This window comes from Sinocyclocheilus anshuiensis, unplaced genomic scaffold, assembly GCF_001515605.1.
Source record: "Sinocyclocheilus anshuiensis isolate Anshui unplaced genomic scaffold, SAMN03320099.WGS_v1.1 scaffold1541, whole genome shotgun sequence".
NCBI lineage: Eukaryota > Metazoa > Chordata > Actinopteri > Cypriniformes > Cyprinidae > Sinocyclocheilus > Sinocyclocheilus anshuiensis.
In genome coordinates this window covers 478,400-503,280 of record NW_015540952.1, presented here as the reverse complement: position 1 = coordinate 503,280, position 24,881 = coordinate 478,400, and the positions used below count along the sequence as shown (strand labels likewise).

General features: G+C 36.9%; 3 protein-coding genes across 3 annotated transcripts in view; 2 read left to right on the top strand and 1 right to left on the bottom strand.

The window, feature by feature from the left end:
• The window catches only part of LOC107689952 (actin-binding LIM protein 1-like), a 73,208-nt gene extending 62,126 nt beyond the window's left edge, over positions 1-11,082 (bottom strand). The window contains exon 1 of the mRNA XM_016488146.1: positions 10,865-11,082. Within this exon, the coding sequence (XP_016343632.1) occupies positions 10,865-10,877 (13 nt within the window). The 5' untranslated portion in view covers positions 10,878-11,082. The remainder of the gene's footprint in view (positions 1-10,864) is intronic.
• A 1,074-nt stretch (positions 11,083-12,156) lies between these two features.
• On the top strand, positions 12,157-15,481 carry LOC107689966 (probable tRNA pseudouridine synthase 1). The gene is made up of 8 exons (XM_016488176.1): positions 12,157-12,327; positions 12,480-12,578; positions 12,982-13,037; positions 13,138-13,219; positions 13,312-13,384; positions 13,462-13,601; positions 14,391-14,447; positions 14,550-15,481. The coding sequence occupies exons 1-8, from the start codon at positions 12,162-12,164 to the stop codon at positions 14,777-14,779; spliced, it is 903 nt and encodes a 300-aa protein (XP_016343662.1). The 5' UTR covers positions 12,157-12,161; the 3' UTR covers positions 14,780-15,481.
• Positions 15,482-20,680: 5,199 nt separating this feature from the next.
• Positions 20,681-24,881, top strand: part of atrnl1b (attractin-like 1b) — a 115,493-nt gene continuing 111,292 nt past the window's right edge. Inside the window, exon 1 of the mRNA XM_016488138.1 lies at positions 20,681-21,800. Within this exon, the coding sequence (XP_016343624.1) occupies positions 21,565-21,800 (236 nt within the window). The 5' untranslated portion in view covers positions 20,681-21,564. The remainder of the gene's footprint in view (positions 21,801-24,881) is intronic.

Here is a 24,881-nt window from a genome sequence, read left to right as displayed (position 1 = left end):
AATATCTCTTTGGATTTGAGACTTTAGTCTTTGCAACTTTACAGATCTTCTTTATCAGCTTTCAGCTTGTAACACGCCAAAGAGAAAGGAAAACTTGAAATCGCATCATATGACCCCTTTAAATGTGTTGAGATGAGATTTTGTGTCATCTATGATCAAGAGAAAAAAATAAGGTGGGCATTTTACCCCATCTGACCTTACTATATGCAAGTTATTGTAGGCTCAGTTTTGTACAACACGAAACAGGGAATAACTGCTCCATTTCCATATCCACGAAAGGGTCCTTGGTGTAAAAATGGCTGAAGCCTCAGGTCAACATTGAAAATCTATATAAAGTAATAGTCAGTGAAATTTTCAGTTTTGAAGGTTTGCTCCCCCTAGCTGCACAAATGAAAAGTGCCAGAAAATAACTTGTTACACATGAAACCCAGGGCCAAAAATACAGCAAATCTAATCCAATCAAACAGTCCACTGCACACCATGGCAATTACCAGCTCATCCACTTCAGAGTATGAAGTATAAGCATGCACACCATGAAAATGACATGCACGTGCTACCAGTGCAGTTTTCATACTGTAAACCCAATGTTGGAAGTGTCATAAACTTAACATTTAGATGCCAATAATAAACAGCTTGTCTTATCGCAATTTGACAACTTATGTGATCCAGAGTAGAAAAATATTCAAATATCATCTCTGGTTTGTGTCTCAAATATTACAAATGAAGTTGAAAACTCAAAATGCTTGGAGTGTCCCGGTCTCTGTTTTTTTTCTGGCTGTGTGACCCTAATTCAACATCCCTGAAGGTATTTCACTCCAAAAGAATTGCATTAGCTATTACAACCATGAGTGCAAAGAATGTAAGAAATATGTTCATCTTCGTTGAGAAATCTAGAACAGTGTTTCTTCACACTGTGGATTAAATGGCCACATCCCTGCTTTGTTTCTCACACAAAGGCTTGCAAACAGATGCATGCTCTCCAGGAGTAATAAAGGTGAAGTGCGGCTTCACCCATTGGCTATCAACACTGACTCTGATACTGATACTGATTAAACTGACTCATCGTGAATTGCCCTGCAACACCGCAAAGTAGGCATGTGTCACATCTGTTCCAGGGTTCAAAATGTAAAAACACACACTCTCTTGAACATCCACAGAGAGAGACTGTGAGAAAGAAGAAGAAAAAGAGAGTCTTGTTAAATGGTTACACTTGAGAGAACATTGTAACAACAAAACCTCTTGCGTTTAGTCTTCAACAACTGCTCCGTCAGTGCTCATTGGACTCACTTGAAGAGGAAATGTTGGGGAAATTCTTTCACAATGTCGTAATCCTTTCCAGAGTTTTTAATTTTTTTAATTTTTTCCCTCTGTATTTTACGTGAGGCTGGTTCGAGTTATATTCCTGGCAATTATAGTCTACCTTGCAAACAGACCGGCCCACGGTTTCAGAGGTTGCTTGGAAACATCGTGGAGGTGTTTATTTGTTTGGACGACCTTCAAACCTTTATCCAACATCAGAATCAAACCTTAACAGCCCTCTCAGCCCTTAAGAGAGTCCCATTACAGACTCATGAGCACAAATCTCTGGAGAGAACAAGGTGCAAGCAAGCAAGACAAAAACAAATCTAACCTCATGTCCTAACCAGGTGTGAGACCACAAGCAACAAGCACTGCACGTGAAAAGGCTGCATAACACAGCCAGTCTGAACATATTTGCTGATAAATGTTACAGTATGTGTAGGAGGATTATGAACTACTAGTGAGAATGTACTGTAGGCGGGGCTCCCCAGAACAACCCAGGAATAGAATTAACTGATTGGTAGAATAGCCTGTCACTCATGGAGGGTCATTCCAATTCTTAAAATATTAATTCAAAAATAATGTTGTAAATTGATAAATCACTTAAAAATACAATGAAATGAAGAAATATACATATTTAAACTTGTTTAATTTAATTCAAACTTATTAAATTAATAATAAACAAGATAAGCATTTTAAAGCATTAATTAATTAGCAAACTGCTTTTCTTAAATCTTTTGGCAAATGTCAACTGAGTTAAAAAAGGCCATTTAAAAAGTAAAATTGCATTTAAAAATGTATTTATTACTTATTGTTACATGTAACTACATTTTAAACATGAGTCTTAAATATGTCTATTTATTTGTCACTTTTAAAAGTGATTTATTCAAATACATTTTTATTTTTGAATGAATACATTGATAATTGATTTCTGTATTTTAATTTTAAATAGCACTTAAAAAGTCTTCCATATTTGCTTGTTGCAAATGGTTAGGACAAAATTTATGAAAAAAAATAACTTTTATCGCCTGCCATTTTATTGCCCGGTTAGGAGGACACTGTATAAAAGCATCTAATTGTATCTGAAATGCGTCTTAACACTGGAGCATTAAAAGCTTTGAGTGGGTTCATAATTCAAAAATCTATTTGCTGATGCACCATTTAGTATGTCGCTGCAAGAAGCAGTGTTTATAAAATAAGTGACCGCAGAATATCATGTGCAGTGACTGAATATACTGTAAGAAGAGTGTGACGGGGAGAGAAAGCTCTCTCAGGGTCTAATCACACAAAGAGATTGCATGTTAGCAGCAGCTCTACAGTGATGTCAGGTAGCCATTGGCGATGGCCTTGTCGCATGCACAGCACTATTCATTTGGCATCATGCTCCCCTTTCACTAATGTAAGCACACTGTAACTCAGATCTAAAAAGCATCTATATGTATGTGTAATCTATATATACATACACACACACACATATATATATATATATATATATATATATACACACTGGCGGTTTTTGAAAGAAGTATTAATTATGAAATATTTTAGCAATGTAAAATAACTTTTTTCTATTTGAATATATTTTAAAACATAATTTATGTTTGTGATGGCAAAGCTGAATTTTCAGAAGCCATTACAGTAACATCAGAAATCATTCTAATATGCTGATTTGCTGCACAATAATAATTTATTATTATTATCAATGTTGAAAACAGTTGTTAATATTTTTTTGTGGAAACCGTGATACACTGCCATTCAAATGTTTGGAATAAGTAAGATTAAAAATAATAATTTCCTTTAAGCAAGGGTGCATTAAACTATATATTCTCTGTGTTGTTGTTTTTTTTCCAATAAAATTAAATGCAACTGAAAAACATATTTAAAAAAAAATCTAATTTTGTACTGTTCATGTTAACTTCCCAGACCTGTTTAAATAGCTATATATTTTATGGTTTCTTCATTTAAAAAAAAAATCATGAGGATGAAGGATGAAAAAGAGTGAAAATGGTAAACAAAAATATGATTTAAAAATGTTTTTAACATTCAAATATAACCCTTTTACAAAAGCCCTGACAGTGTCATGTCAGTGTGCATCATTCAGGCAGGCCTGATCATTCTCTGAGCTGGAGGGGGCTTTACAATAACACATTCAGACACTGCAAGCAAGCTAAAATGCCTTGACAAATGCCCACATATCTTAAATGCGACATTGAGAGATTTCCCTGAGCATCAGTTGTGGTATCAAAAGGTCAGTTTCTATATCCCGTGGGTTGACAGAAAGCTGGGTAAACATGAGAGCCCAACAAAGTGTTAGAAACACACAGGGCACTGGCCTGGGGAACAAAACGGATGCTACTCTTTCAGTAATGTCTGATACTACATCTGCTGCTCCTGAGCCACAGTCTGTTGCTATTATTAATGCAACTGTGCCCTGCTAAGATGTAATTAATGTGATTGCTTCTGCTCTTACTGCAGGTGGTCTTCTTGGATGCAGCAATTAAGCCCTTATACCGCTGTGACCTTGTAGATGACCCACAAACCCACTGACAGGAAAACTGCAAATATTGCTCCACAATTTCGCTCAAAGGATGCCAGATCTTTCCATTCTAATTGAATTCTGTCTTCAGTTTATGCTAAGTGGATGTCCATGCATCAGTATTCATAAATGGATCAATCAGGACTATAGGATTATTACTGTGATGTACTGAAACAACATTAAGTCAGACTATATATAATGGCGTTCCCTTTCATGGGAACTTCTAACTGCGTCCTCTAGGGGTCCACGGGTCACGACGAGGCGTTCCCCCATAGCGACCCCTAGAGGACGCAGTGTCTCGTTCCCTACTCAGGGAACCATGGTTACATTAGTAACCTGAGACGGTCTCTCTTAGCCAAATCAATCTTTCTGAAGGAAAGCATAACTGTTATGGTTGCAAACTCTTACAATTTTCTTGCAGACACAGTTTTTTCTGGAAAATATTGCTCAAGTTATCAGTTATTACTGCATTCACCACAATAAACTGTCACAAATGTCTTGTAGACACATTTTTATGGACTATTGTTTAAATATCAGTTATTATTTCTTTCAAATGATTCTTTTCTCCTTTCAGTTGACTCTGAGTAGTGTTTGCCTTGATTATGGCTCTGTTTTTAATCATGTTACTGTATAATTTAACCATTTCTTGTTAAAATGAAAGAAAAACCACACATAAAATGCTTTGCAATGTCAAAATTCACTCAAACCCATGTAAGAATAATATACAAAGTATTTATGACTTTATTTTGCAGAAAAATAACCCACTCTGTTCACACAAATCTCTAGTTAATTTCTAAAACTTGTCTCAGTTAGCAACAGTAAGGGGGGCAAAGCTTAGCGAAGGGCCAGTTTTTTTCCAGAAAATGAAAAAAAAAGAGCAAAAAAACTCTCATATGAGGAAAAGAAGGAAGAGGAGAGAGAGCTGCTTTCTGATGTAATAAATTATGTAAAAACAGATGGTCTGAAAATGCAATAAATTGGATGATTGCGCAATTTAAACCATGGCCAAAGGGGCCGATTTGCACACTCACATTGACATTCCCTTGACTTATTTTGCACTTAATACTAAGCTAATAACACTTTCAATTATCTAACTATATTCCTGCCCATAAACCTAACCCTGAAACCAAAAAAAAAAATATATATATATATATATATATATATATACTGTATATAAAAATAAAAATTTCTGATTTTCATCAGGGCATTATTTTGTATGTTTCTTTAGCCATTTGCTCGCTGAGCCTGTTGGATTAGGTTATTTCAGGTTTATGCCTTTCTGGGGAAGAATGCAAAATTTGACACATACAGACACAAATATGTAACTAAAACTTTGTTTCTTCAATATTTTTACAAGGTCACTATAAGAGGCAAGAAGACAAGGGATCAAATGTACTCTGGATTTTGTGATTAAGCTTTTTCACTATATTGTAGAGCATAATGATATTTTGTTTTGAGAGGGATCTCTAGGTTTACTTTTAGCCACATCTTCTACAATAACACAGGAAATAATTGGGACAAAAGTCGGCTGGTAGCCAGTAATATCAGCAGCCCTTTCCCCCAATGGTCTGTAACTGGGCTTCTGTCCACAAAGTGAGATAAACTAAGGAAAGCAAACTGGCTTTGACATGAACCAGGCATCAGGAGAACGTGGCCAAAAATTTTTAGCAAATGCAGAGTACGATAAATTCCCAATTGAAGCTGAGCATTTCTTCTGTAGGCTCTCGAGTGGCTCTGGAGCTGAGCGCAGATGAAGCATTTGTCAGGATGGCGATTTTTTTTAGCGCAGAAGCACAGAATCAGCAGCCCACAGGGTATACAGAGCTCAGGAGTGTGTAGTCAGCTGGAATCAGAATGATGGGCTCCATCTGATGCTCACACACCTGCAACTTATATATATACTATATATATATTACACATATATAATATATGTGTGTGCGTGTGTGTGTGTGTGTGTTTGTTTACACTGTACATACATAGTAGGGGCCGAAAGTCTAAGATTACATTGGAATTCAGGATTTTTTTTTTGTTAAAAAAGGTCAGATGTTCTCATTTCCACTGAAGAGTAAGATGCTCTGCATTATTCTTAAATAAGGCTGATTTTGCATAACAATTTGTAATGTAATCTGTATTTATTGCATTAAATGTTACTGTAAAGTATGTTAAAGCATTTCAGGTGTCTCAGAGGTTGGATCCACTGCATGTATCATTTGTATGTATCATTTGTATGTATCTGAATGAAATGGAATGGGAAATATGCAACAGTATGACCTCTTAAATTTCCATGAAATATTTTGTGCTCTTTCCTCATAGAATTATTTATAAAACCGCTGGTGTTTTTTGGGTAGAGTACATTGAGATGTCTGTCTCCATTGCTAAATGAGGCCTGGACTAATTCAAACTGAGGCTATCTTATAATCACAGGGCGGTGTAAAACATGTCTAAAACAAAACCCAATGAACAGAACACATGGAAATGTTTCTAACCCTCATTCCTCTGGCTCCTGCCCAGCTCCTGCCATTGTTTCAGGGGGAGCCGATTCACTGATGTGGCGTCATACAGGATCTCCATGAAACTTAAAAAAAAGCACCTCAGAAGTAGAATGGGGGACATAGAAAAAAACAGGAAGAAATGCAGAGCGCTAAAGTACAAGTCATACATGGGTTCAAAGAGTTTAAATTGGGGACATAACCCAGGACTGCGAGTTCAATTCCTGCTACTGGTTCCTCCATCATCCCTTCCCCCTCTCCACTTGACCAGCTCATCCAAAGAGAGGTGACATCCTATTATAGGAATGTAGTGGGTCTGGGCTTGGCCAGCTGAGGGCAGTTTGGGAACAGAGAGTGGCAGAGGGGCAGCTTCCTGGTGGGATCAAGCTTAATTAAGCCTGGAACAACAACTAAAGCCCTGTGGCTTTCATGAGGCTGAAACCCCAGCAATCAGCAAGCATGCTCCACTTCCCCTGGTCATCCTAACAGTGGCAGGTCTGTAATGCAGAGCACCACCAAGTCCACACAAAGAAGCAGAGCTAACGGCTAAAGGTCAACATCTTGCACAGTTCAAAAACTACACCTAAAATTAAGGCTTCTTAAAGAACCAATTTTGAAACTTACTTTTGGCCTGTTTTGCACATTTTAGACAGAATGTGAGTCCGTGCCGTTAGTGAGATACTTTCTGCAGGTTACATCATTACGCCAGTAGGTGGTGACAAATGACTGTCTTGAATCAAGTGAGTCATTGAATCATTTACTCAACTGCTTCTTAATAGACCTTTTACATAAGAGCTTCATAGAACAGTGCCATTACCTTATATCACAAATTCAGAATATTCTAAGATCTAATTGACTGTGTTGAAGCTATGTGCAGGAATGATTCATACAATTTATCCAGCAAATGCAACTCTGACTAAACCTGAGTGACTGAGCAGGACACAAAGAAAGCCTAGCAGTGAGCAGGACAGCAGCAATTATGATGTGTCATTCTGCTGAAGTAAAGTGATTGTGTTTCCGTGTCTCTGAAGCAAAGTCATGTCAAACAGAGTAGGTTCTATTGCAGCAAAACTCCAAGTGGTCTGGCCTTCATCCTGCTCACCCCATCAAGAGGCAAGACTCAGAATCTGACAGCCACTTAAAGCAATGATAAGAGACATATCTTACAGGGGCTTGGATGACCTGAATTGGGACAGCGATAAGTAGAGCACACCTCATTTACAATCCTCAGTCCAATCAGTCTCGAAATATCTCACAAGTTCTAATTTAGTATCATCATTTTTAATTATTTTCTTGCATTTTTAACACATTAAAGGAGTAGTGAGTGTGAATAAATGATGACAGAATTTGAATTTTTGAATGACCTATACCTTTAAGAAACACACTGAACCATCATCAGTTTGTTTTTCCATCTCAAAAACTGCCAATTTCTGAAGGTGAAAGTGATAGAGCTGTCATGAAGTTGTCTTTTTTGGGGAATATATGTGAGGGCTGTTGGGAAAGAAAACAGTGGTATCACTGCTCTGATTAAAGCCCAAAGAAAAGCACGTCTTGAGAGGTTCCTACTCGCTGGATGTTGTTAGAGACAGTTTACTTTTCAGATTCTCACACTGATTTCAGCTGACAGCTTTAACTGGGCTTCCCTAGGGGCTGACAATGATCTTGGATCCGAGAAATGGATATACAGAGAGAAAGAGGGAATGCACCTCGAATAGATGAGTAAACAATGGGGAGGATACTGAGAATCACATCAAGAAGATGTGCCAGTTAGTGTTTAATTGTTTGTTCTTTTGAATAGTGGAGAATGGAGCTAGTTGTCACACTTTTTACTTCTGTGATTATGTCTCAAGGTTTATTTTTCAAATGACGTATTTTAAAGTCTTGGCCACGAAAAAGTAATGCAATATTTCCACCATTAAAAATACAGTCAATTTAACACGCATTAACCTTTTGTGACAACATGCCCCAATAGCAGAGCATGTTGTCACAGTATATATGTTGTAAGCGGTACAATAGAACCATTAAAGGGGTCATATAATGTTGCTAAAAAGAACATTATTTTGTGTATTTGGTGTAATGAAATGTTTATGCGGTTTAAGGTTAAAAAAACACATTATTTTCCACATACTGTACATTCTTGTTTCTCCTCTATGCCCCGCCTTTCTGAAACGCGTCGATTTTTACAAAGCTCATTGGTCTGAAAAGCGAGGTGTGCTCTGATTGGCCAGCTATCCAGTGCGTTGTGATTGGCCGAATACCTCAAGTGTGTGACGGAAATGTTACGCCCCTACCATACTGACGGGACAAAAACATTCAAACCCATTATAAAGGAGGCATTAGTTGCATCCAGTGGGGACGGATTATAATGACATATACTGACTTTTTACGCGTTGCATCGTGCCGCGTAAACATAAAACCATGTCTGCATTTGTGATCGGAGAAATGACAAACAACAAGTGCTACTCTACACTGCTCAAAACTCGCGTTTGAATCGTCAGTGGCAAATTCTTTAATATAAAAAACATACTTACAGTCTGTGAGTCAGAACAGCCGGCATTGTAGTCTACTCTACCAGGATCAGGAAACAGTCCTCCATAAAATGTGCTGCACACATCTGTATATTTGGGTTGAACTGTTCTGGAACAGTGTTGTAAATACAACTTAACCACTGATTTCTAGTTGTGTCCTCTTTTGGAAGGCCAAACAAAGTAGTTTTGCTTTCAGTCCGGCGGCCTAGAGTGACCGCGTGTGATGACCCCAGGCTGGACGTGCTTCGTCCACGGCGAAAGCCGATCCGGCGATCCACAGCGCGAAGTTGATGTATTTCCTCAGCGACCAGCACAGATCAGCTCTAGGCATGACGAAGCGGATATCGTCCTCTTTTGGAAGGGCAAACAAAGTAGTTTCGCTTTCACAACGAAACACAGCATCTTCACGACATGGCGGCGGCAACAATACTACAGCGAGAATAAAAGTTACGCCTTCTTTCTTTGCGTGAACATTTGGGCGGCGTTATGCAAATCTTCCCACATCGTGACGTAGACATGTGGGGGCGTGTTAGAACGAGCCGTTTTAGGTATGGTTGACTCTTTAGCCGTTTTAATGGTTGACTCTTAACTTTTATAAAGAATATCTCTTTGGATTTGTAACCGTCTGAAATCAAACTCAAAAGTTAAACACACTTCAAGCCAAAATGTCAGATACAGAAATTTTATGACCAAAACCCTCCAAACCTATAAACAGAACTATTCTGCATCTACTTCAGTTTAAGTTGCAGTTTTTGACATTTAGGTTTAATTCAAATAGAAGACTAAACCATTTGAAGAAAAGCACCATTCTTGAGAACAACTATACGACTATAAAAAACTATAAACTCTGACTAGCCAGTAATACTGGCATTCATCCACTCAAACCTAAAAGATAGAAAAGCAAGTCTCAGACTCGGACTGAAGTCCCACTTAAATCACAAAAGCTAAATCAATAATACTGCAACACTTTTTAAGAATCATTTCTTAGATCCACAAGTTTTTGAACACATGCTGTAATTATAGCACAGTCGAGGCTTATGACTGTGGCTCATGGTAGCAGTAGCCCGATTCTTTAAATAGACTCAGCACAACAAATCATCAGCAGTGGTTGCGGTGAGTTTGTAATTGAAGTCCAGAAACCATTTGAACTGTCAAAGCAAAAATAATAATAAGAAACATTCAGTGGGCGTATACATACTAGCATCATCTCGCATGATGATAATATGAAAGGAAGAGCATCCAACAGCAAGAGGACAAAATGCAAATAATACACCAGTCTAATAGGCTTTGTTACTTCTCTGTGTCCTTTCTTGAACTCAGAAAAGAAGGTAATTGCTTTATTTAACCCTTCAGTTGTCTTCAAGTCATTTTTGAAGTCCATAAAGAATATACAATAAATACCACATTGCTTCTTCAATTTGAAACAGACCTTGTCAGGAATACCTGAAGAAATTGTGAGATATTATGCAATGTCGAAAGCAAAATTATCCAGACAAAGGGACACCTTTCACCAAAACTATCTCCCAAGCAAACAGATTAAAATTTCATTGAAATACACTTCAGAACTAGAAAAAAGCAAATTTTCCTTATTTTCCTTCTAATCAGATATAGGTTAGGAAAAACATTATATGTTGAATGCTGACATTTGCAATATATTAATATGAATATGAATCAAAGTTTGATGACAAATGTAATATTTATCAACACATGGTCTTAATCTTTATTGTACAGCTTAATAGTGTTTGTAATAATATATTTTTATATTAAGTGCTATGATGCTGCATGTAGCATTACCAGTTTAACTCACATGTGGGCTATAGTTTTCAGATTTGATATATGCAAAAAAAAAAACAGTTTCAGGACAGGTGTAGAGACATGAGTCTCGTCAAGTTAGCTTCAGTCTCAGCAGAATGAAACACGTGTCAAATAGACTGACCTCTTTTGAGTACGAATGAATAAGAAATTTGTCCTCGCAAATAATGCCTTTTTAAAACTGCATAAAAACTGGTTACCTCTTGTTGACATGGTGCAGAATGATAAGCTGTATTTTTCCTCCTGAAATAATGATTGTGGTGGTGGTGTGTAAAATACAGTTCCCCGACTTCAGATAACCAGAAAGTGCGCGAGCTCTGTGTCCATGAGCAGCGGAGCAGCTCTGGCGCTCGGCATCAGTGATCACTACAAAGCGAGAGAGAATAACGGGAACCAGAGCCTTACACAATGGGCGTGTCCTGCACGATAGGACACTATTGACGGTATGTGGTTACAGTTACCGCTGAAGCAGTTATACTTTGACTAGCCACTCCTGCTTTAATAGTAACTACTGTTTTTTCTGACTTTAACAGATTGTGATGTTGCTTTTTAAGTTTTTATATATTATCTTTCAGACCCTTTCTTTTCGAAGATGCAAGTCACTGTGATCTGTCCAGTGCATAAACTTATAAAAGATCGCACTTTAATATATGTAGCCTACCATTTAAAAATGTCCCATCCAAAAATGTATTAATAAAGATAATTATAATAAAAAAATTATAATTATAAATAAACCCTCCGTTAGAATATACGATATTAGTCTAATTGCTTATTGTATTTAGTAATAAGCTATTCATAATAGGCCTACTTATTCTCAACGTCTATGTCTGAATTGATTTGAGAAAATATAACAAACAAACATCCGACACTATTGATCTAAATACTTCTTCAGTAATATGTCGCCATCATGTGGTTTAATATTTTACTGTGAACTTGTTGTGAGCTTAGTACTCGACGCCTTGAATAAGGGTATCACTTAATAATATTTTAATGATAGCCTACATAAACTCGTATGCCGGTAGATTTGCTTTTATTCGAGTAAAATACCAAGGACGAAAATGTTTTGATAATAAGGAAGCAGCTAATTATTTTGGTCCAGCTGATCTAGAGTCAGTTTTCGCATTTCAATTATAGTTAAGTTTTGCAGGCGGCTATGGGAAACTGATCCTAGACCTGCATTTGCGAGCGTTATCCCGGAGCAGCAATTAGTAGCCAGTGGATTAAGTGAGATATAATTCCTATCTGTGATCATAAATAAAATATGTGTATGTTGGAGGCATGACAGCAGAATATTCTTCGCGATTGCAAATTAAAAGACTGATTGGTAGGAATATGCTCGTGCTGCAGTGCAGGGAGTGAAATCTGCTTTGGCAATATCAAATATTACAATTCAAACTTAGGGTGATCTTATGTCCATTTTGAAAGTGCTTATCAGAACCCATATTTGACTCAAACAAACGTGCTGCTGATATTGAAAGCACTACTACAAGTACCTACATGCCAGTGACGTCATCATCTCGCGCCGCGATAGCAATAAGCATGGCTATACAGAACGGTTCATTATCCAAATTGCAGTCTTTTAATGGTATATTTGCCATTTATAAGAAACAGGGTCCCACCTCCGCAGATGTGTTAAACACACTGAAGAAGGCGCTTTTGAAAGGTAGGCGCGTTTTTAATTTTGGTTCTGTTAGGGCATCTTGTGATTCATTCTTTGCAGTTGATGTCAGTCCTCTGCATTGGGGGTTGAGATAATCACTCATAAAATAATTATCAGAGTACTTTTTATTGTGTAACGAGTTTATCCTTACACAGAGGCAGGTGTTGCAAATCCCAATCCTCGCAAAAGGAACAAGCAACCTTTAAAAATTGGCCATGGTGGCACCCTGGACAGCAATGCTTCTGGTGTACTTGGTAAATATAATCAAGTATCTTCTTCTACTGTGAAACATTATGCAAACAAAAATTAGAGTTAGATACATTAGAGTTTTATGTCTCATTTTATCACTATCACACACATATCATCATGTTTAGAATAATAAAATGTTATAATCATGCAAATGATACAAACAGACCCCTCTCTAAAAACATCCAGAACTGAGAAGAAGAAAAAAACTAATTCTGAGAAAACAGCTTTTTAAATATAATCTTGTAATTGAAATCTTCAAATGCAAACAAGTATGAAAGAAAACATGTCAATTATGGGATTTTGCTTCTGTAACAAGGCATGAAAATATAATGGTTTTGCCTGTAGAATTAAGAATATTATATAATATAAAATATGTAAGAATATTACTTAAAATCTAATGTTTTGCAGTAGTTGGAATTGGTGAAGGAACAAAGATGCTCACCACAATGCTTGCAGGATCAAAGGTAAGTATTTTCTGGGTCACATCATGCTTGTGTGTCTTTCTACATTTGTCATTCTCAAATTTTAGTACTGTAACATTCGATTCTATGGTCTTTTTCATAGAAATACAGAGCTGTTGGAGAGTTAGGCAAAGCAACTGATACTCTTGACGTCACAGGAAATGTTGTTGAAGAAAAGAGTTATGGTGAGAATCATGGTTTTGTGGCTACGCTTGTGATGGGGGAATGGATATCTCACAGAAGTTAGTCTATAAAGATAAATGCTTGTTTTTCCCAGATCACATCACAAAAGAGGCTTTTGAGGAGAAGCTGAAGCAGTTTACGGGTGAAATTATGCAGGTTCCACCTCTGTAAGTCAATTTGTTCTGCTTGATACTCAAGATTATGTTTCTTGACATCATAGACTTTCTGATATTTGCATCGATAGATATTCAGCACTGAAGAAGGATGGCAAGCGCATGTCTGTCCTGCTCAAGCAAGGTCAAGAGGTTGAGGCTAAACCTGCACGTCCAGTCACAGTCTACAGTCTCTCTTTACAAGACTTCAGCCCGCCATATTTCACCATAGGTTTGTCATTTTATGTTATATTTGGAAAGACATAAGATATGATAAATATTAATAAATGGTAAATGTGTTTTCTTGTACAACTACTGCATTAAGAGAGTTAAAGTAATAGTCCACCCAAAAATGAAAATTTGCTGAAAATCGCCCTCAGGTAATTCAAGATGTAGATGAGTTTGTTTCTTCATCAGAACAGATTTGGAGAAATTTAGCATTGCAACATTTGCTCACCAATGGATCCACTGGAGTGAATGGGTGCCGTCAGAAGGAGAGACTCCAGTCCCACAATTAACATCTAGTGAGGTGCAAAGCTGCATGTTTGTAAAAAGCAATTCCATCATAAAGTTGTTACAGCTTACTGTTGCTTCTAGTCCAAATATGTGTTCATAATCCATAATAACGCTTCCTCTGGTGGAAAAAGTCCCTGTTGTCCTCCCACCTCAAAATCCACTGACATATTTGTTTAGAACTCTTTTGAACTGTTTTCGCCTTTCACTTCATAAGACGGTAATTGATGGACTGGAGTTGTGTCTGGACTGGAGTGTCGATAATTTTTGGATTGTTGTGATGCTTTTATCAGCTGACGGCGGCCATTCACTGCAGATGATTCATTGGTGAGCAAGTGATGTCATGCATAATCTACATCTTGGATGGCCAGAGGGTAAATTCAACAGATTTTCATTTTGGGTGCACTAGGTTAGAAAAAATAATCTTTTATAAAATCATTATGCCATGCTGAACAGCTTTATTTAATCTTTTTTTTGTTAAATTTAAATGTACTTTTTGTATTTGCAGATGTTGAGTGTGGAGGGGGGTTTTATGTCCGAAGCTTGGTTGATGATCTTGCAAAAGGTAGCACTCTAGAGATATTTATTTCTTGCAATATTACCCTAATAAAATAACATTTAATTTACTTGACATAATAATCTGATTTTCCCTGCTGTACCCCCACAGCTCTATCATCCTGTGCTCACATCAAGGAACTCACTCGGACCAAGCAGGGTCAGTTCACACTGGAAGAGCATGCATTGAAGGAGGATCGCTGGACTTTGACAGACATCTCACAGGCTCTGCAGCCTTGCCCAAATCCATCAGGGCAACAGAAGAATGCCAAGAAAGCAAAATCAAAGCATAAGCCCACCCCATCTAAATCTAAGGGTGACGATGGAGATACAAATGATTAAAGGTGATGAAACGGCCCGTCTGATGAACAAATTACATTCTCACTGGAAGAACTGTAGGAAATTGCCTAGTCCACTCTGATTTGATCTGGCCTCTATTACCATTTATTTGTATCCATCTTCATGGCCAAGTGAGGACAAAGCTGGTGGCATCTGTATGTTCAAGCTGATAGAATTTACTACAGTGTGCAAAAACAAATTCAGTTATCAAAGCAATTTTTTATAATTATTATTTCAATTTAATAACCACTTGACTGTAGTTCTTATGTTTCCAAGAGAAATAAAACATCATTATTTTGATTTTAGATTGAAACAGATTGTGTTAAGCTAAAACTGCAGTGTTATTGTGGTGACAAAACATGACTTGGCACTGTTATTATTTGTGTAAGCCCGAAAGTGCTGTAGGTAGTGGGCTTTTCATTTTTTTTGTATTTTTTTATTACACATTGACAAGCTATTAAAGTTGATAATAGATCATTAATGCATCTGAATTCACTTAATGAAAAAGGAAAAAATATGCTTGAAAATACAGTTATTATGGTTTGTTAATAAATACCTATGTCATTTAATTTCTATGCTCCAGATCCAGTAAATGATCCAGTCTTCTACATGTTATTTACATGTTTGGTATAAACCTTAAAAACTGAAAATAGAAGCAATACGTGACATGGGATTATTGCAGTAGTAATGTATTGGAAAATAGCAATAAATTACACTATTGTTCAAAAGTTTGTGTTTCTGAAAAAAGTCTCCTTAATTCCTAACAAGACTGCGTTTATTTGTTTAAAAAATATGTAATATTATTCCTGTGATGGCAAATCTGAATTTTCTGCAGCCATTACTCCAGTCGATCCTTCAGAAATCATTCTAATATGCTGATTTGTGATACATTTTGTTCTTTTTTTTTTTGTTCTTCATTTATCAAGATTCTTTGATGAATAGAAGGTTTAAAGGAATGGCATTTTTAAAAATAGAATCTTTTTATAACAGTGTAAAAGTCTTTCTTGTCGCTTTTGATCAATTTAATGCATCCTTGCTGAAGAAAAATATGAATTTCTAGTATTCCCTAAAATTTGGAATGGTAGTGCAGTTTTTTTTTTTTATATTTATATTTCTATCCATTAAAGAGAAAAGTGTTTTCCTTACTGTTAAAACAAACATCTCAAAAGATAAACTGAATATAAACTGATAAGCTGATTTCAGATGGCAAATAAAAACACAAATACACAATGAGATTTATATAAAGTAGAATTAGCATTCTCTTACTGAATCAGTCTCTTACTGAATTGAATCTAGTCTTTAGACTGTTTTTAAATGTGCAATCAGCATACTCGGATACTAATCCCTCCTAGTCAGGGATTAAGATCACATTCTGCTCCTCTGCTCCCAGAATTTGTTCACTCATACTTTAATGGTATTAAGAGCAAAGAAAGAAATCATGTGAAATATAAACCCCACCTCCTTACTTGGCTACTTTTATTTAGAGAGAAGAGGCAGTACAGATATCTGCACTGGCGTGGATAAATTGATCATATCTTTTTTCACTTTCAGCTCACAATATAATTTTCTACTACAGTATAGCAAGAGTAGATGTCATGCACACCACTTCAAGTGCTCTAACTGTACAGCTATACAATATTGTTAAATGTTTACCATCTGGGAGCACTACGGTGCTTTGGCTTCGTGAAGGATTTATGGCATGCCTGAAGTGCAGAGGAATGAATCGTAAATCACCTGTGATTTACACATAACAATATATGTTTATCCTGCAGGTCACTGCTGTTGCATCACTGGGCAGTTATGCCGCATGTGCTTTCTAACATGCTGGGACATGCATGTGCAGTTACTGTGGTGCTCAGTGAGTCTGAGTTGCAGTTGCCTGAGGCTTTGATTCTTTCGTTCCTGAAGGTCTGAGGAGAAAGTGTCATGTTCCCCAGTGGGCCATGAAAGAATGTAGCTCTAAGTGAGACAGGAATGTTCATTGACTGGAATATTGTGTAAATGCGAAAGTTGAAAACCTCTGCCAGCACTGAATATGTGGAACACATACTGTATGAATTAAATTAAAAATAAGATTGTGATATAAGTGTTAATTGGCATTCTTTTAACTTTAAATTTGCTCTTTAGCATGGACACATGTATTTTAACCAAACAGCTCTGCTCCTAAAGTCAGCGCTATAATGCAGTGATGTTATTCATCTTCATTGCCTGACTGAATAGAGCTGTTGTGATGGGAATGATCTAAAAAGGTAAATCTGTGAGGTGTGAGAATCATCACAAAGTCCAGTAATTGTCCATGTGGAATATCAAATTCCCAACTGAATTGAGTGTTTTATTACATTCTGCATAACAACTGGCAGATTTACTGTTGTGTGAATATATGTTATACTTATGTTCTTAAAGAGACCCACCCTAGCGTTTAAATCAAACTGGATACATACTTTGTCACTTTGTTATTGTTATTCAGCAAGGATGCATTAAACTGATCAAATATGACAGTAATAACATTTGCACTGTTAAAAATATCTATTTAAAATAAATGCTGTTCTTGTGAACTTTCTATGCATCTGTGCATGAAAACTGCAGTACAACTGTGATAATAATATGACATAACCTGAGCACCAAATCAGCATATTCAAATGATTTCTGAATGATGATGTGACACTGAAAACTAGAGTAATGGCTGCTGAAAATTCAATTTTGCAATCTCAGGAATAAATTACAATTTTAAATATATTAAAATAGAAAACAGTTATTTTATATAATAATAATATTTCACAATATCACTATTTTTACTGCATTTTGATCAAACAAATGTAGCCTTGGTGAGCATGAGAGACTTATTTGAAACACATAAAGAAATCTTAACAACCCTAAATTATATTTGCTTCATATTATTTATATTAACAGTACCACATCATACATTTTTGGTGCATTAATGTAACTTGACACTAATAAAAGAACCCAAACAGAAGGGCATCATACAGTACTTTAGTCTTAATTAAGTTGGCAGCACATAGTGTATTATTTACTGAGATGCACCTCTACACTTAGAAGAAGGACAACGTTCATATTTGAGATGGAGGCTTGAAAGTGTGATGGGAATCTGGGTAATTTAACCTTGAAAGTCAGTGAGAATATACATGTACATTACTACACTCAATATAGTGTATGGAGCATGCTGGACTGTGTTTTGAAATTGTTACATGGTAGGTAAAATGAATAATCTTCAATGAGAATATACTGTTCATGTACATTCTGCACTGAGTATAATGTATGGAGCATGCTGGACTGTGAATTGTTACATTTGATGTAAAATGAATAATCTTATATAGGCTAATCTTAAATTCTAGAAAAGCCCTTTGGCTGCCACATAATTGTTAAATATGTCACACACTATACAACACAATCCCCTACTTGTGAAATAAGAAATAGCCTATGCTCTAAAACACTAATAGCGATAGGAAGTTAGGTTTTCACACACTTCCTGAAAATATAACAAAATGTTTAATCAAGTACTGCAATGGATATTCGAGGAACGCGCATGCTGGTCTCTGTCTCTTTAAAGATGTCCTTTTCCCATTGCGCAGGCGCGGACATCTCTGCGTTGAGTTTGCTCCAACCTGAGGAGCAGCCAGCGTGAGCTGCTCGTACTATGGGAGCTTAAACGGTGGTCGAGGTGGCCAAAATTCACACACGGAGAGGGGTTCAGCGCACCGGGACGAAGAGGATATATACCTACACTGAGGGTCGACGCATTCGTTAAGGAGTTTATTACGTTGAGCCTGAAAAACAATGAAAAAATGTGCGGATAACGGATAGTTGCTCAGGTTTTCCAAATCCCTCAGCGCAGCGGACAACAGCAGAAACAACATCCGTGTTACTGACTGGTGCTGTTAAAAAGGATGCTTTTTACTCAGAAACCTTCTCCGTTTAGCGTTTTTCCCCGTGGCATATGAAGATTTAGCAACGAAAAGGTCAAGGTTTAAAGGCTTTAAAGCACACCAGCAGTGTATTTGGGCAGCCAGCTGAATGTTTACGCTTTAAAATGGCTGCGGACGGGATCAGAATAAGACCGTTGAATAATATGATGCTTTAAAGCTGGAAATATCTCATCACTTGAGTTATGGTAATGCTCTGGGAGGAAAGATTTTTTTCAGTGTTATGGGGAATTATTTTCCAGCCCTGTAACTGCAGGAGGTAACGTAGGAAATTCCTGTGTCATGTTCCCCAGTGGGCCATGAAAGAATGTAGCTCTAAGTGAGACAGGAATGTTCATTGACTGGAATATTGTGTAAATGCGAAAGTTGAAAACCTCTGCCAGCACTGAATATGTGGAACACATACTGTATGAATTAAATTAAAAATAAGATTGTGATATAAGTGTTAATTGGCATTCTTTTAACTTTAAATTTGCTCTTTAGCATGGACACATGTATTTTAACCAAACAGCTCTGCTCCTAAAGTCAGCGCTATAATGCAGTGATGTTATTCATCTTCATTGCCTGACTGAATAGAGCTGTTGTGATGGGAATGATCTAAAAAGGTAAATCTGTGAGGTGTGAGAATCATCACAAAGTCCAGTAATTGTCCATGTGGAATATCAAATTCCCAACTGAATTGAGTGTTTTATTACATTCTGCATAACAACTGGCAGATTTACTGTTGTGTGAATATATGTTATACTTATGTTCTTAAAGAGACCCACCCTAGCGTTTAAATCAAACTGGATACATACTTTGTCACTTTGTTATTGTTATTCAGCAAGGATGCATTAAACTGATCAAATATGACAGTAATAACATTTGCACTGTTAAAAATATCTATTTAAAATAAATGCTGTTCTTGTGAACTTTCTATGCATCTGTGCATGAAAACTGCAGTACAACTGTGATAATAATATGACATAACCTGAGCACCAAATCAGCATATTCAAATGATTTCTGAATGATGATGTGACACTGAAAACTAGAGTAATGGCTGCTGAAAATTCAATTTTGCAATCTCAGGAATAAATTACAATTTTAAATATATTAAAATAGAAAACAGTTATTTTATATAATAATAATATTTCACAATATCACTATTTTTACTGCATTTTGATCAAACAAATGTAGCCTTGGTGAGCATGAGAGACTTATTTGAAACACATAAAGAAATCTTAACAACCCTAAATTATATTTGCTTCATATTATTTATATTAACAGTACCACATCATACATTTTTGGTGCATTAATGTAACTTGACACTAATAAAAGAACCCAAACAGAAGGGCATCATACAGTACTTTAGTCTTAATTAAGTTGGCAGCACATAGTGTATTATTTACTGAGATGCACCTCTACACTTAGAAGAAGGACAACGTTCATATTTGAGATGGAGGCTTGAAAGTGTGATGGGAATCTGGGTAATTTAACCTTGAAAGTCAGTGAGAATATACATGTACATTACTACACTCAATATAGTGTATGGAGCATGCTGGACTGTGTTTTGAAATTGTTACATGGTAGGTAAAATGAATAATCTTCAATGAGAATATACTGTTCATGTACATTCTGCACTGAGTATAATGTATGGAGCATGCTGGACTGTGAATTGTTACATTTGATGTAAAATGAATAATCTTATATAGGCTAATCTTAAATTCTAGAAAAGCCCTTTGGCTGCCACATAATTGTTAAATATGTCACACACTATACAACACAATCCCCTACTTGTGAAATAAGAAATAGCCTATGCTCTAAAACACTAATAGCGATAGGAAGTTAGGTTTTCACACACTTCCTGAAAATATAACAAAATGTTTAATCAAGTACTGCAATGGATATTCGAGGAACGCGCATGCTGGTCTCTGTCTCTTTAAAGATGTCCTTTTCCCATTGCGCAGGCGCGGACATCTCTGCGTTGAGTTTGCTCCAACCTGAGGAGCAGCCAGCGTGAGCTGCTCGTACTATGGGAGCTTAAACGGTGGTCGAGGTGGCCAAAATTCACACACGGAGAGGGGTTCAGCGCACCGGGACGAAGAGGATATATACCTACACTGAGGGTCGACGCATTCGTTAAGGAGTTTATTACGTTGAGCCTGAAAAACAATGAAAAAATGTGCGGATAACGGATAGTTGCTCAGGTTTTCCAAATCCCTCAGCGCAGCGGACAACAGCAGAAACAACATCCGTGTTACTGACTGGTGCTGTTAAAAAGGATGCTTTTTACTCAGAAACCTTCTCCGTTTAGCGTTTTTCCCCGTGGCATATGAAGATTTAGCAACGAAAAGGTCAAGGTTTAAAGGCTTTAAAGCACACCAGCAGTGTATTTGGGCAGCCAGCTGAATGTTTACGCTTTAAAATGGCTGCGGACGGGATCAGAATAAGACCGTTGAATAATATGATGCTTTAAAGCTGGAAATATCTCATCACTTGAGTTATGGTAATGCTCTGGGAGGAAAGATTTTTTTCAGTGTTATGGGGAATTATTTTCCAGCCCTGTAACTGCAGGAGGTAACGTAGGAAATTCCTGCCCTTGGTCAGAAACAAGGAGGCGAGAAAGATGATTTAATATGCCTGTGTTTATGCTCATTTTATCATATCACACTCGGATCTGGAGGTTTTCCATTAAACAATTGCCTACATTTTGGGAAACCATTGCTGATATTTAAGGAATATCCATGATCTGTAAGTGAACGGATCCCCTTTGCTGTTTTGATTGAAACAATCTGGGCTCCAGTAAGCAGGGAAGAAAGGCCCTAAGATACTGATACCAATCACCAACAATAGCAGCATCCCTAAACCATGAATGCTGGGAAGAGGATGCTCAGACCTGAACTGTTTCTGGTCAGACAGAGACTGCAGGGCATGCAGAGATATTTATGGCTGTGGGTGATGTTCTCCCTGGTGCTGATTTCAGACGGCTCTCCATCTAAACCCTGCGAGCAGAGCTGTCTGTCAGGCAGGTGTGTGAACGGATCTTGTGTCTGTGATCGTGGATGGGTTGGGGACCAGTGTCAACACTGCCAGGGAAGATTCAAGTGAGTATTTAATAAGGTATTTATGAGTATTAAATTAGACTGTTTCAGCTCTGGAGGAACATGAAAGCATGTTGCAAGTGCTTGTGTGTCAAATTCACTGTTAATGGGTGCATATACAGAACACTCAGAAAAAAGGTTACAAAGCTGTCACTGGTGCAGTACCCTTTCCAAATGTACTAATACATACCATTTAGGGGTAGATAAGATGTAAAGATATACCTAGCTTTTGTATCTTAGGATACCACCCCAGTGACAGCTTTCTTTCACTGTTGTTTGATTCAAATATAAAGTTTTGTTATTGTGATGCTTAGGAACACAGGTCCATTGCATGTTCAATCATCTGTGAAGCATGTTACTGATTGCTGGATTGTCATACTTGTCTGGGGAATTTGGATAACTTGAAAAGGACTTTTCACTTATGTGCATCATCTGGTTAAAAACTGATAAGAGTGGCACTTATTCTTGACTGCTCCCTCCTCTCAGACTATTTTTGTGTGGCTAAAAAATCTAGATTTCATTTCCACATTGAAATCTTTCTTGGTATACTCCTGGCAAATCCCATGAGTCCTGGCACAGTTTGGTTGAATTAAAGTTTTGTACTTTTAGCACAAAGACATGAAATTAAGGCCTTAAAAGGTCTTAAATTAGAATAGAAAGTCTTAAATTCATAAAGTCATTGATAAAATGTATATATTCCTCAGTATTTTGTCTTCTTCTAAAATATGTAAACATCCTTAAATCAAGATATATTTCCTTGAGATGCATATTCTGAGAAATCAAGTAAGTTTGTTAAAAATAAGAAAATATGTCAGTGGGGCGTGAAAACTTGTTTTAATTTTGAATTAAGTTGATTTTCTGAACCCTTTGGCAGATATTTGTTCTTTTTAAATTATAAACTCACTTAATTTTGATCAATTTCACAGAAAACAAGACTTCTTATCTTCTGTCATCTTTATTCTCAAGTAACTATATGTTGACTTATGATTTTTTAAATATATTTTTACTGGAAAACAAGACAAAGATACTGAGGAAGAACATCACTTTTTTGCAGTGTGACCAGAAGGCACAGTAAAAGTTATTTCCATATTCTAGTGTTTGTAAGAAGAGCTATTCAAGTTTTTTTTGTAGAATTAATGAAAAAGTAATTAAGAGATGTGTTGGAGGTTGTATTTTCAAAACTTTGAAGTATTGCCAGTACAACTTATTGTCTGCTCCTAGACACGTACATTCAAAGAACATATTGTATTACCTTCAATTTATCTTAAAAAGGTTTTAAAAAGTCTTCAATTTACCTTCATAAAACCTGCGGTAACCCTGTTCTTCACACAGTTTATATTAGTATATTTAAATAATTGTACAGGCATGATCTTATGAGAGTGATTTGAAACATCTACTGTACTGTCATTATTAATTCTGTGCCTTTGTCTTCACAAAGGATGTCAAAGGTACTTTGGGTAGACATGATTTAGTTTTAAACTATCTTAGTTTGACAGCTGTATGATAAATGAAACTCTTGAACAAAGCTCCTGCACTGTTTCTTAAAATAGCATCCCGCTCTCATCGGGTACAACAAAGATCTCGCTCTTCTCTCCATCTTAGAAGCAGCCAAAAGGATGCTATCAGCATTTATAAGTGCTGTCACTCAAAATAAACTTCAGCTTGACACCTCGACCTGTATAAAAATGTTGAAAGCAACAATAGCTGAATGAAAGAAAATGAACTCAGTTGATGTTTTGATGCTCTCACCCATTGTTGGGCCTTTCATGCTGGTCCAGGTGACCAGGAAGTCCATAGTTATTATCTGAGCATGTCATACTGTGTGATCACCCATTAGATGCTCCACAAGATGCATGATCAAACAACAAAGGCTGTCACCCCGACAAATAGCAGTTCGTTGTTTGTTGGCTAAGTGGATACATGAGCTAGAAATTGTGTGTGGTGTGCCACTCCATTGTTTCAACCATGGCTTGCTTGTGCAGATGCGGTTTATGAGAATGCAGAATTATTAATGACCTGTGTTAGGTTTCAGACTCATAAGCAACAATCACAGTGCATAATGGTGCTTTAATAATGTAGATAGAGTCCAGTCTGTGTCTGCTCAAAGTTAAAAATATAAGAATGAAAGAGGATGAAGGTACTTATTAATTTTCTAGTCACAGTTTAAGTGACCTGTCTTGTCAATATGAATCAGTCTTATTTAAATTATTTCTCTGAAGTGAAATATTAGCCATGTTTTTGCAATACCAATTAGCAATTGCAAGTTAATCTTCAAACCGAGTCCGCTTTGGTGTTAAAAGTGAGTGCTTTGGAAATTTCTTGAGCAGTAACTTCATGATGTAGCCTAAACCTTAGTGTTGCTCAGAGATGGGTTGGCTTTCTGTGGCTTTGTGTGGTTGTGCCATCTCATGATGTAACTTCCTTTCTGTATACTGAAGTTCACACTTAAAATGAAGCTACAGTAGATTACTTAAAATTATAGCAATTTCATTAAGATTTTGTACATAAATTGTGTCCTATATATTGTCTGTGAAGTGTGTAATTAATTTTTTCAGTACTTTATAGCGCCTTATACTACGGGGCCGTTGAATGCTTGAATCTGATTGGCTGACAAACGTTCTGAGGTGTGCAATTATCTTCAGGGAAACGCACGGCGAATGTAGTTCCAGGCAGCTCTCTTGACCGCATTACAGTTCCATATCACTTCGCATAGTTAACTGTAATAACGGAAATTAGCATACAGTACCTAAACAGCACACAGGAATTACTGCAATCACACGTCCTCGCACACGCACATTACGGTCACGCAGTTTGCACAAAAAGGTGTTGTCAGCGCTGCCCTGACGATTTTATCAGTTAGCCTATATAGTGTAGCAACTTAAAGGCTACACATGACATTTCTCACTAGCGAGGTAATAACAGCGCTGTTTAGAGACGCTGCTGCAGAACACTGTTGAGGGACGCACAGAGGTAGCCTAATTCACACAAGCTCTCTCTCTCTTTCTTTCTGTTTCTCTGTGTGTCTCTGTCTCTCTCCCTCTCTTTCTAATAACATCATTAATAACTGCATTAGAATGCTATCAA

Excerpts from the sequence above, each read along its gene's own strand:
- LOC107689966 (XM_016488176.1), top strand. The coding sequence starts at position 12,162 with ATGCCAGTGACGTCATCATCTCGCGCCGCGATAGCAATAAGCATGGCT. Across the intron at positions 12,579-12,981 it reads CAATGCTTCTGGTGTACTTG|TAGTTGGAATTGGTGAAGGA; the intron begins GTAAATATAATC and ends AATGTTTTGCAG. Across the intron at positions 14,448-14,549 it reads GGTTGATGATCTTGCAAAAG|CTCTATCATCCTGTGCTCAC; the intron begins GTAGCACTCTAG and ends GTACCCCCACAG.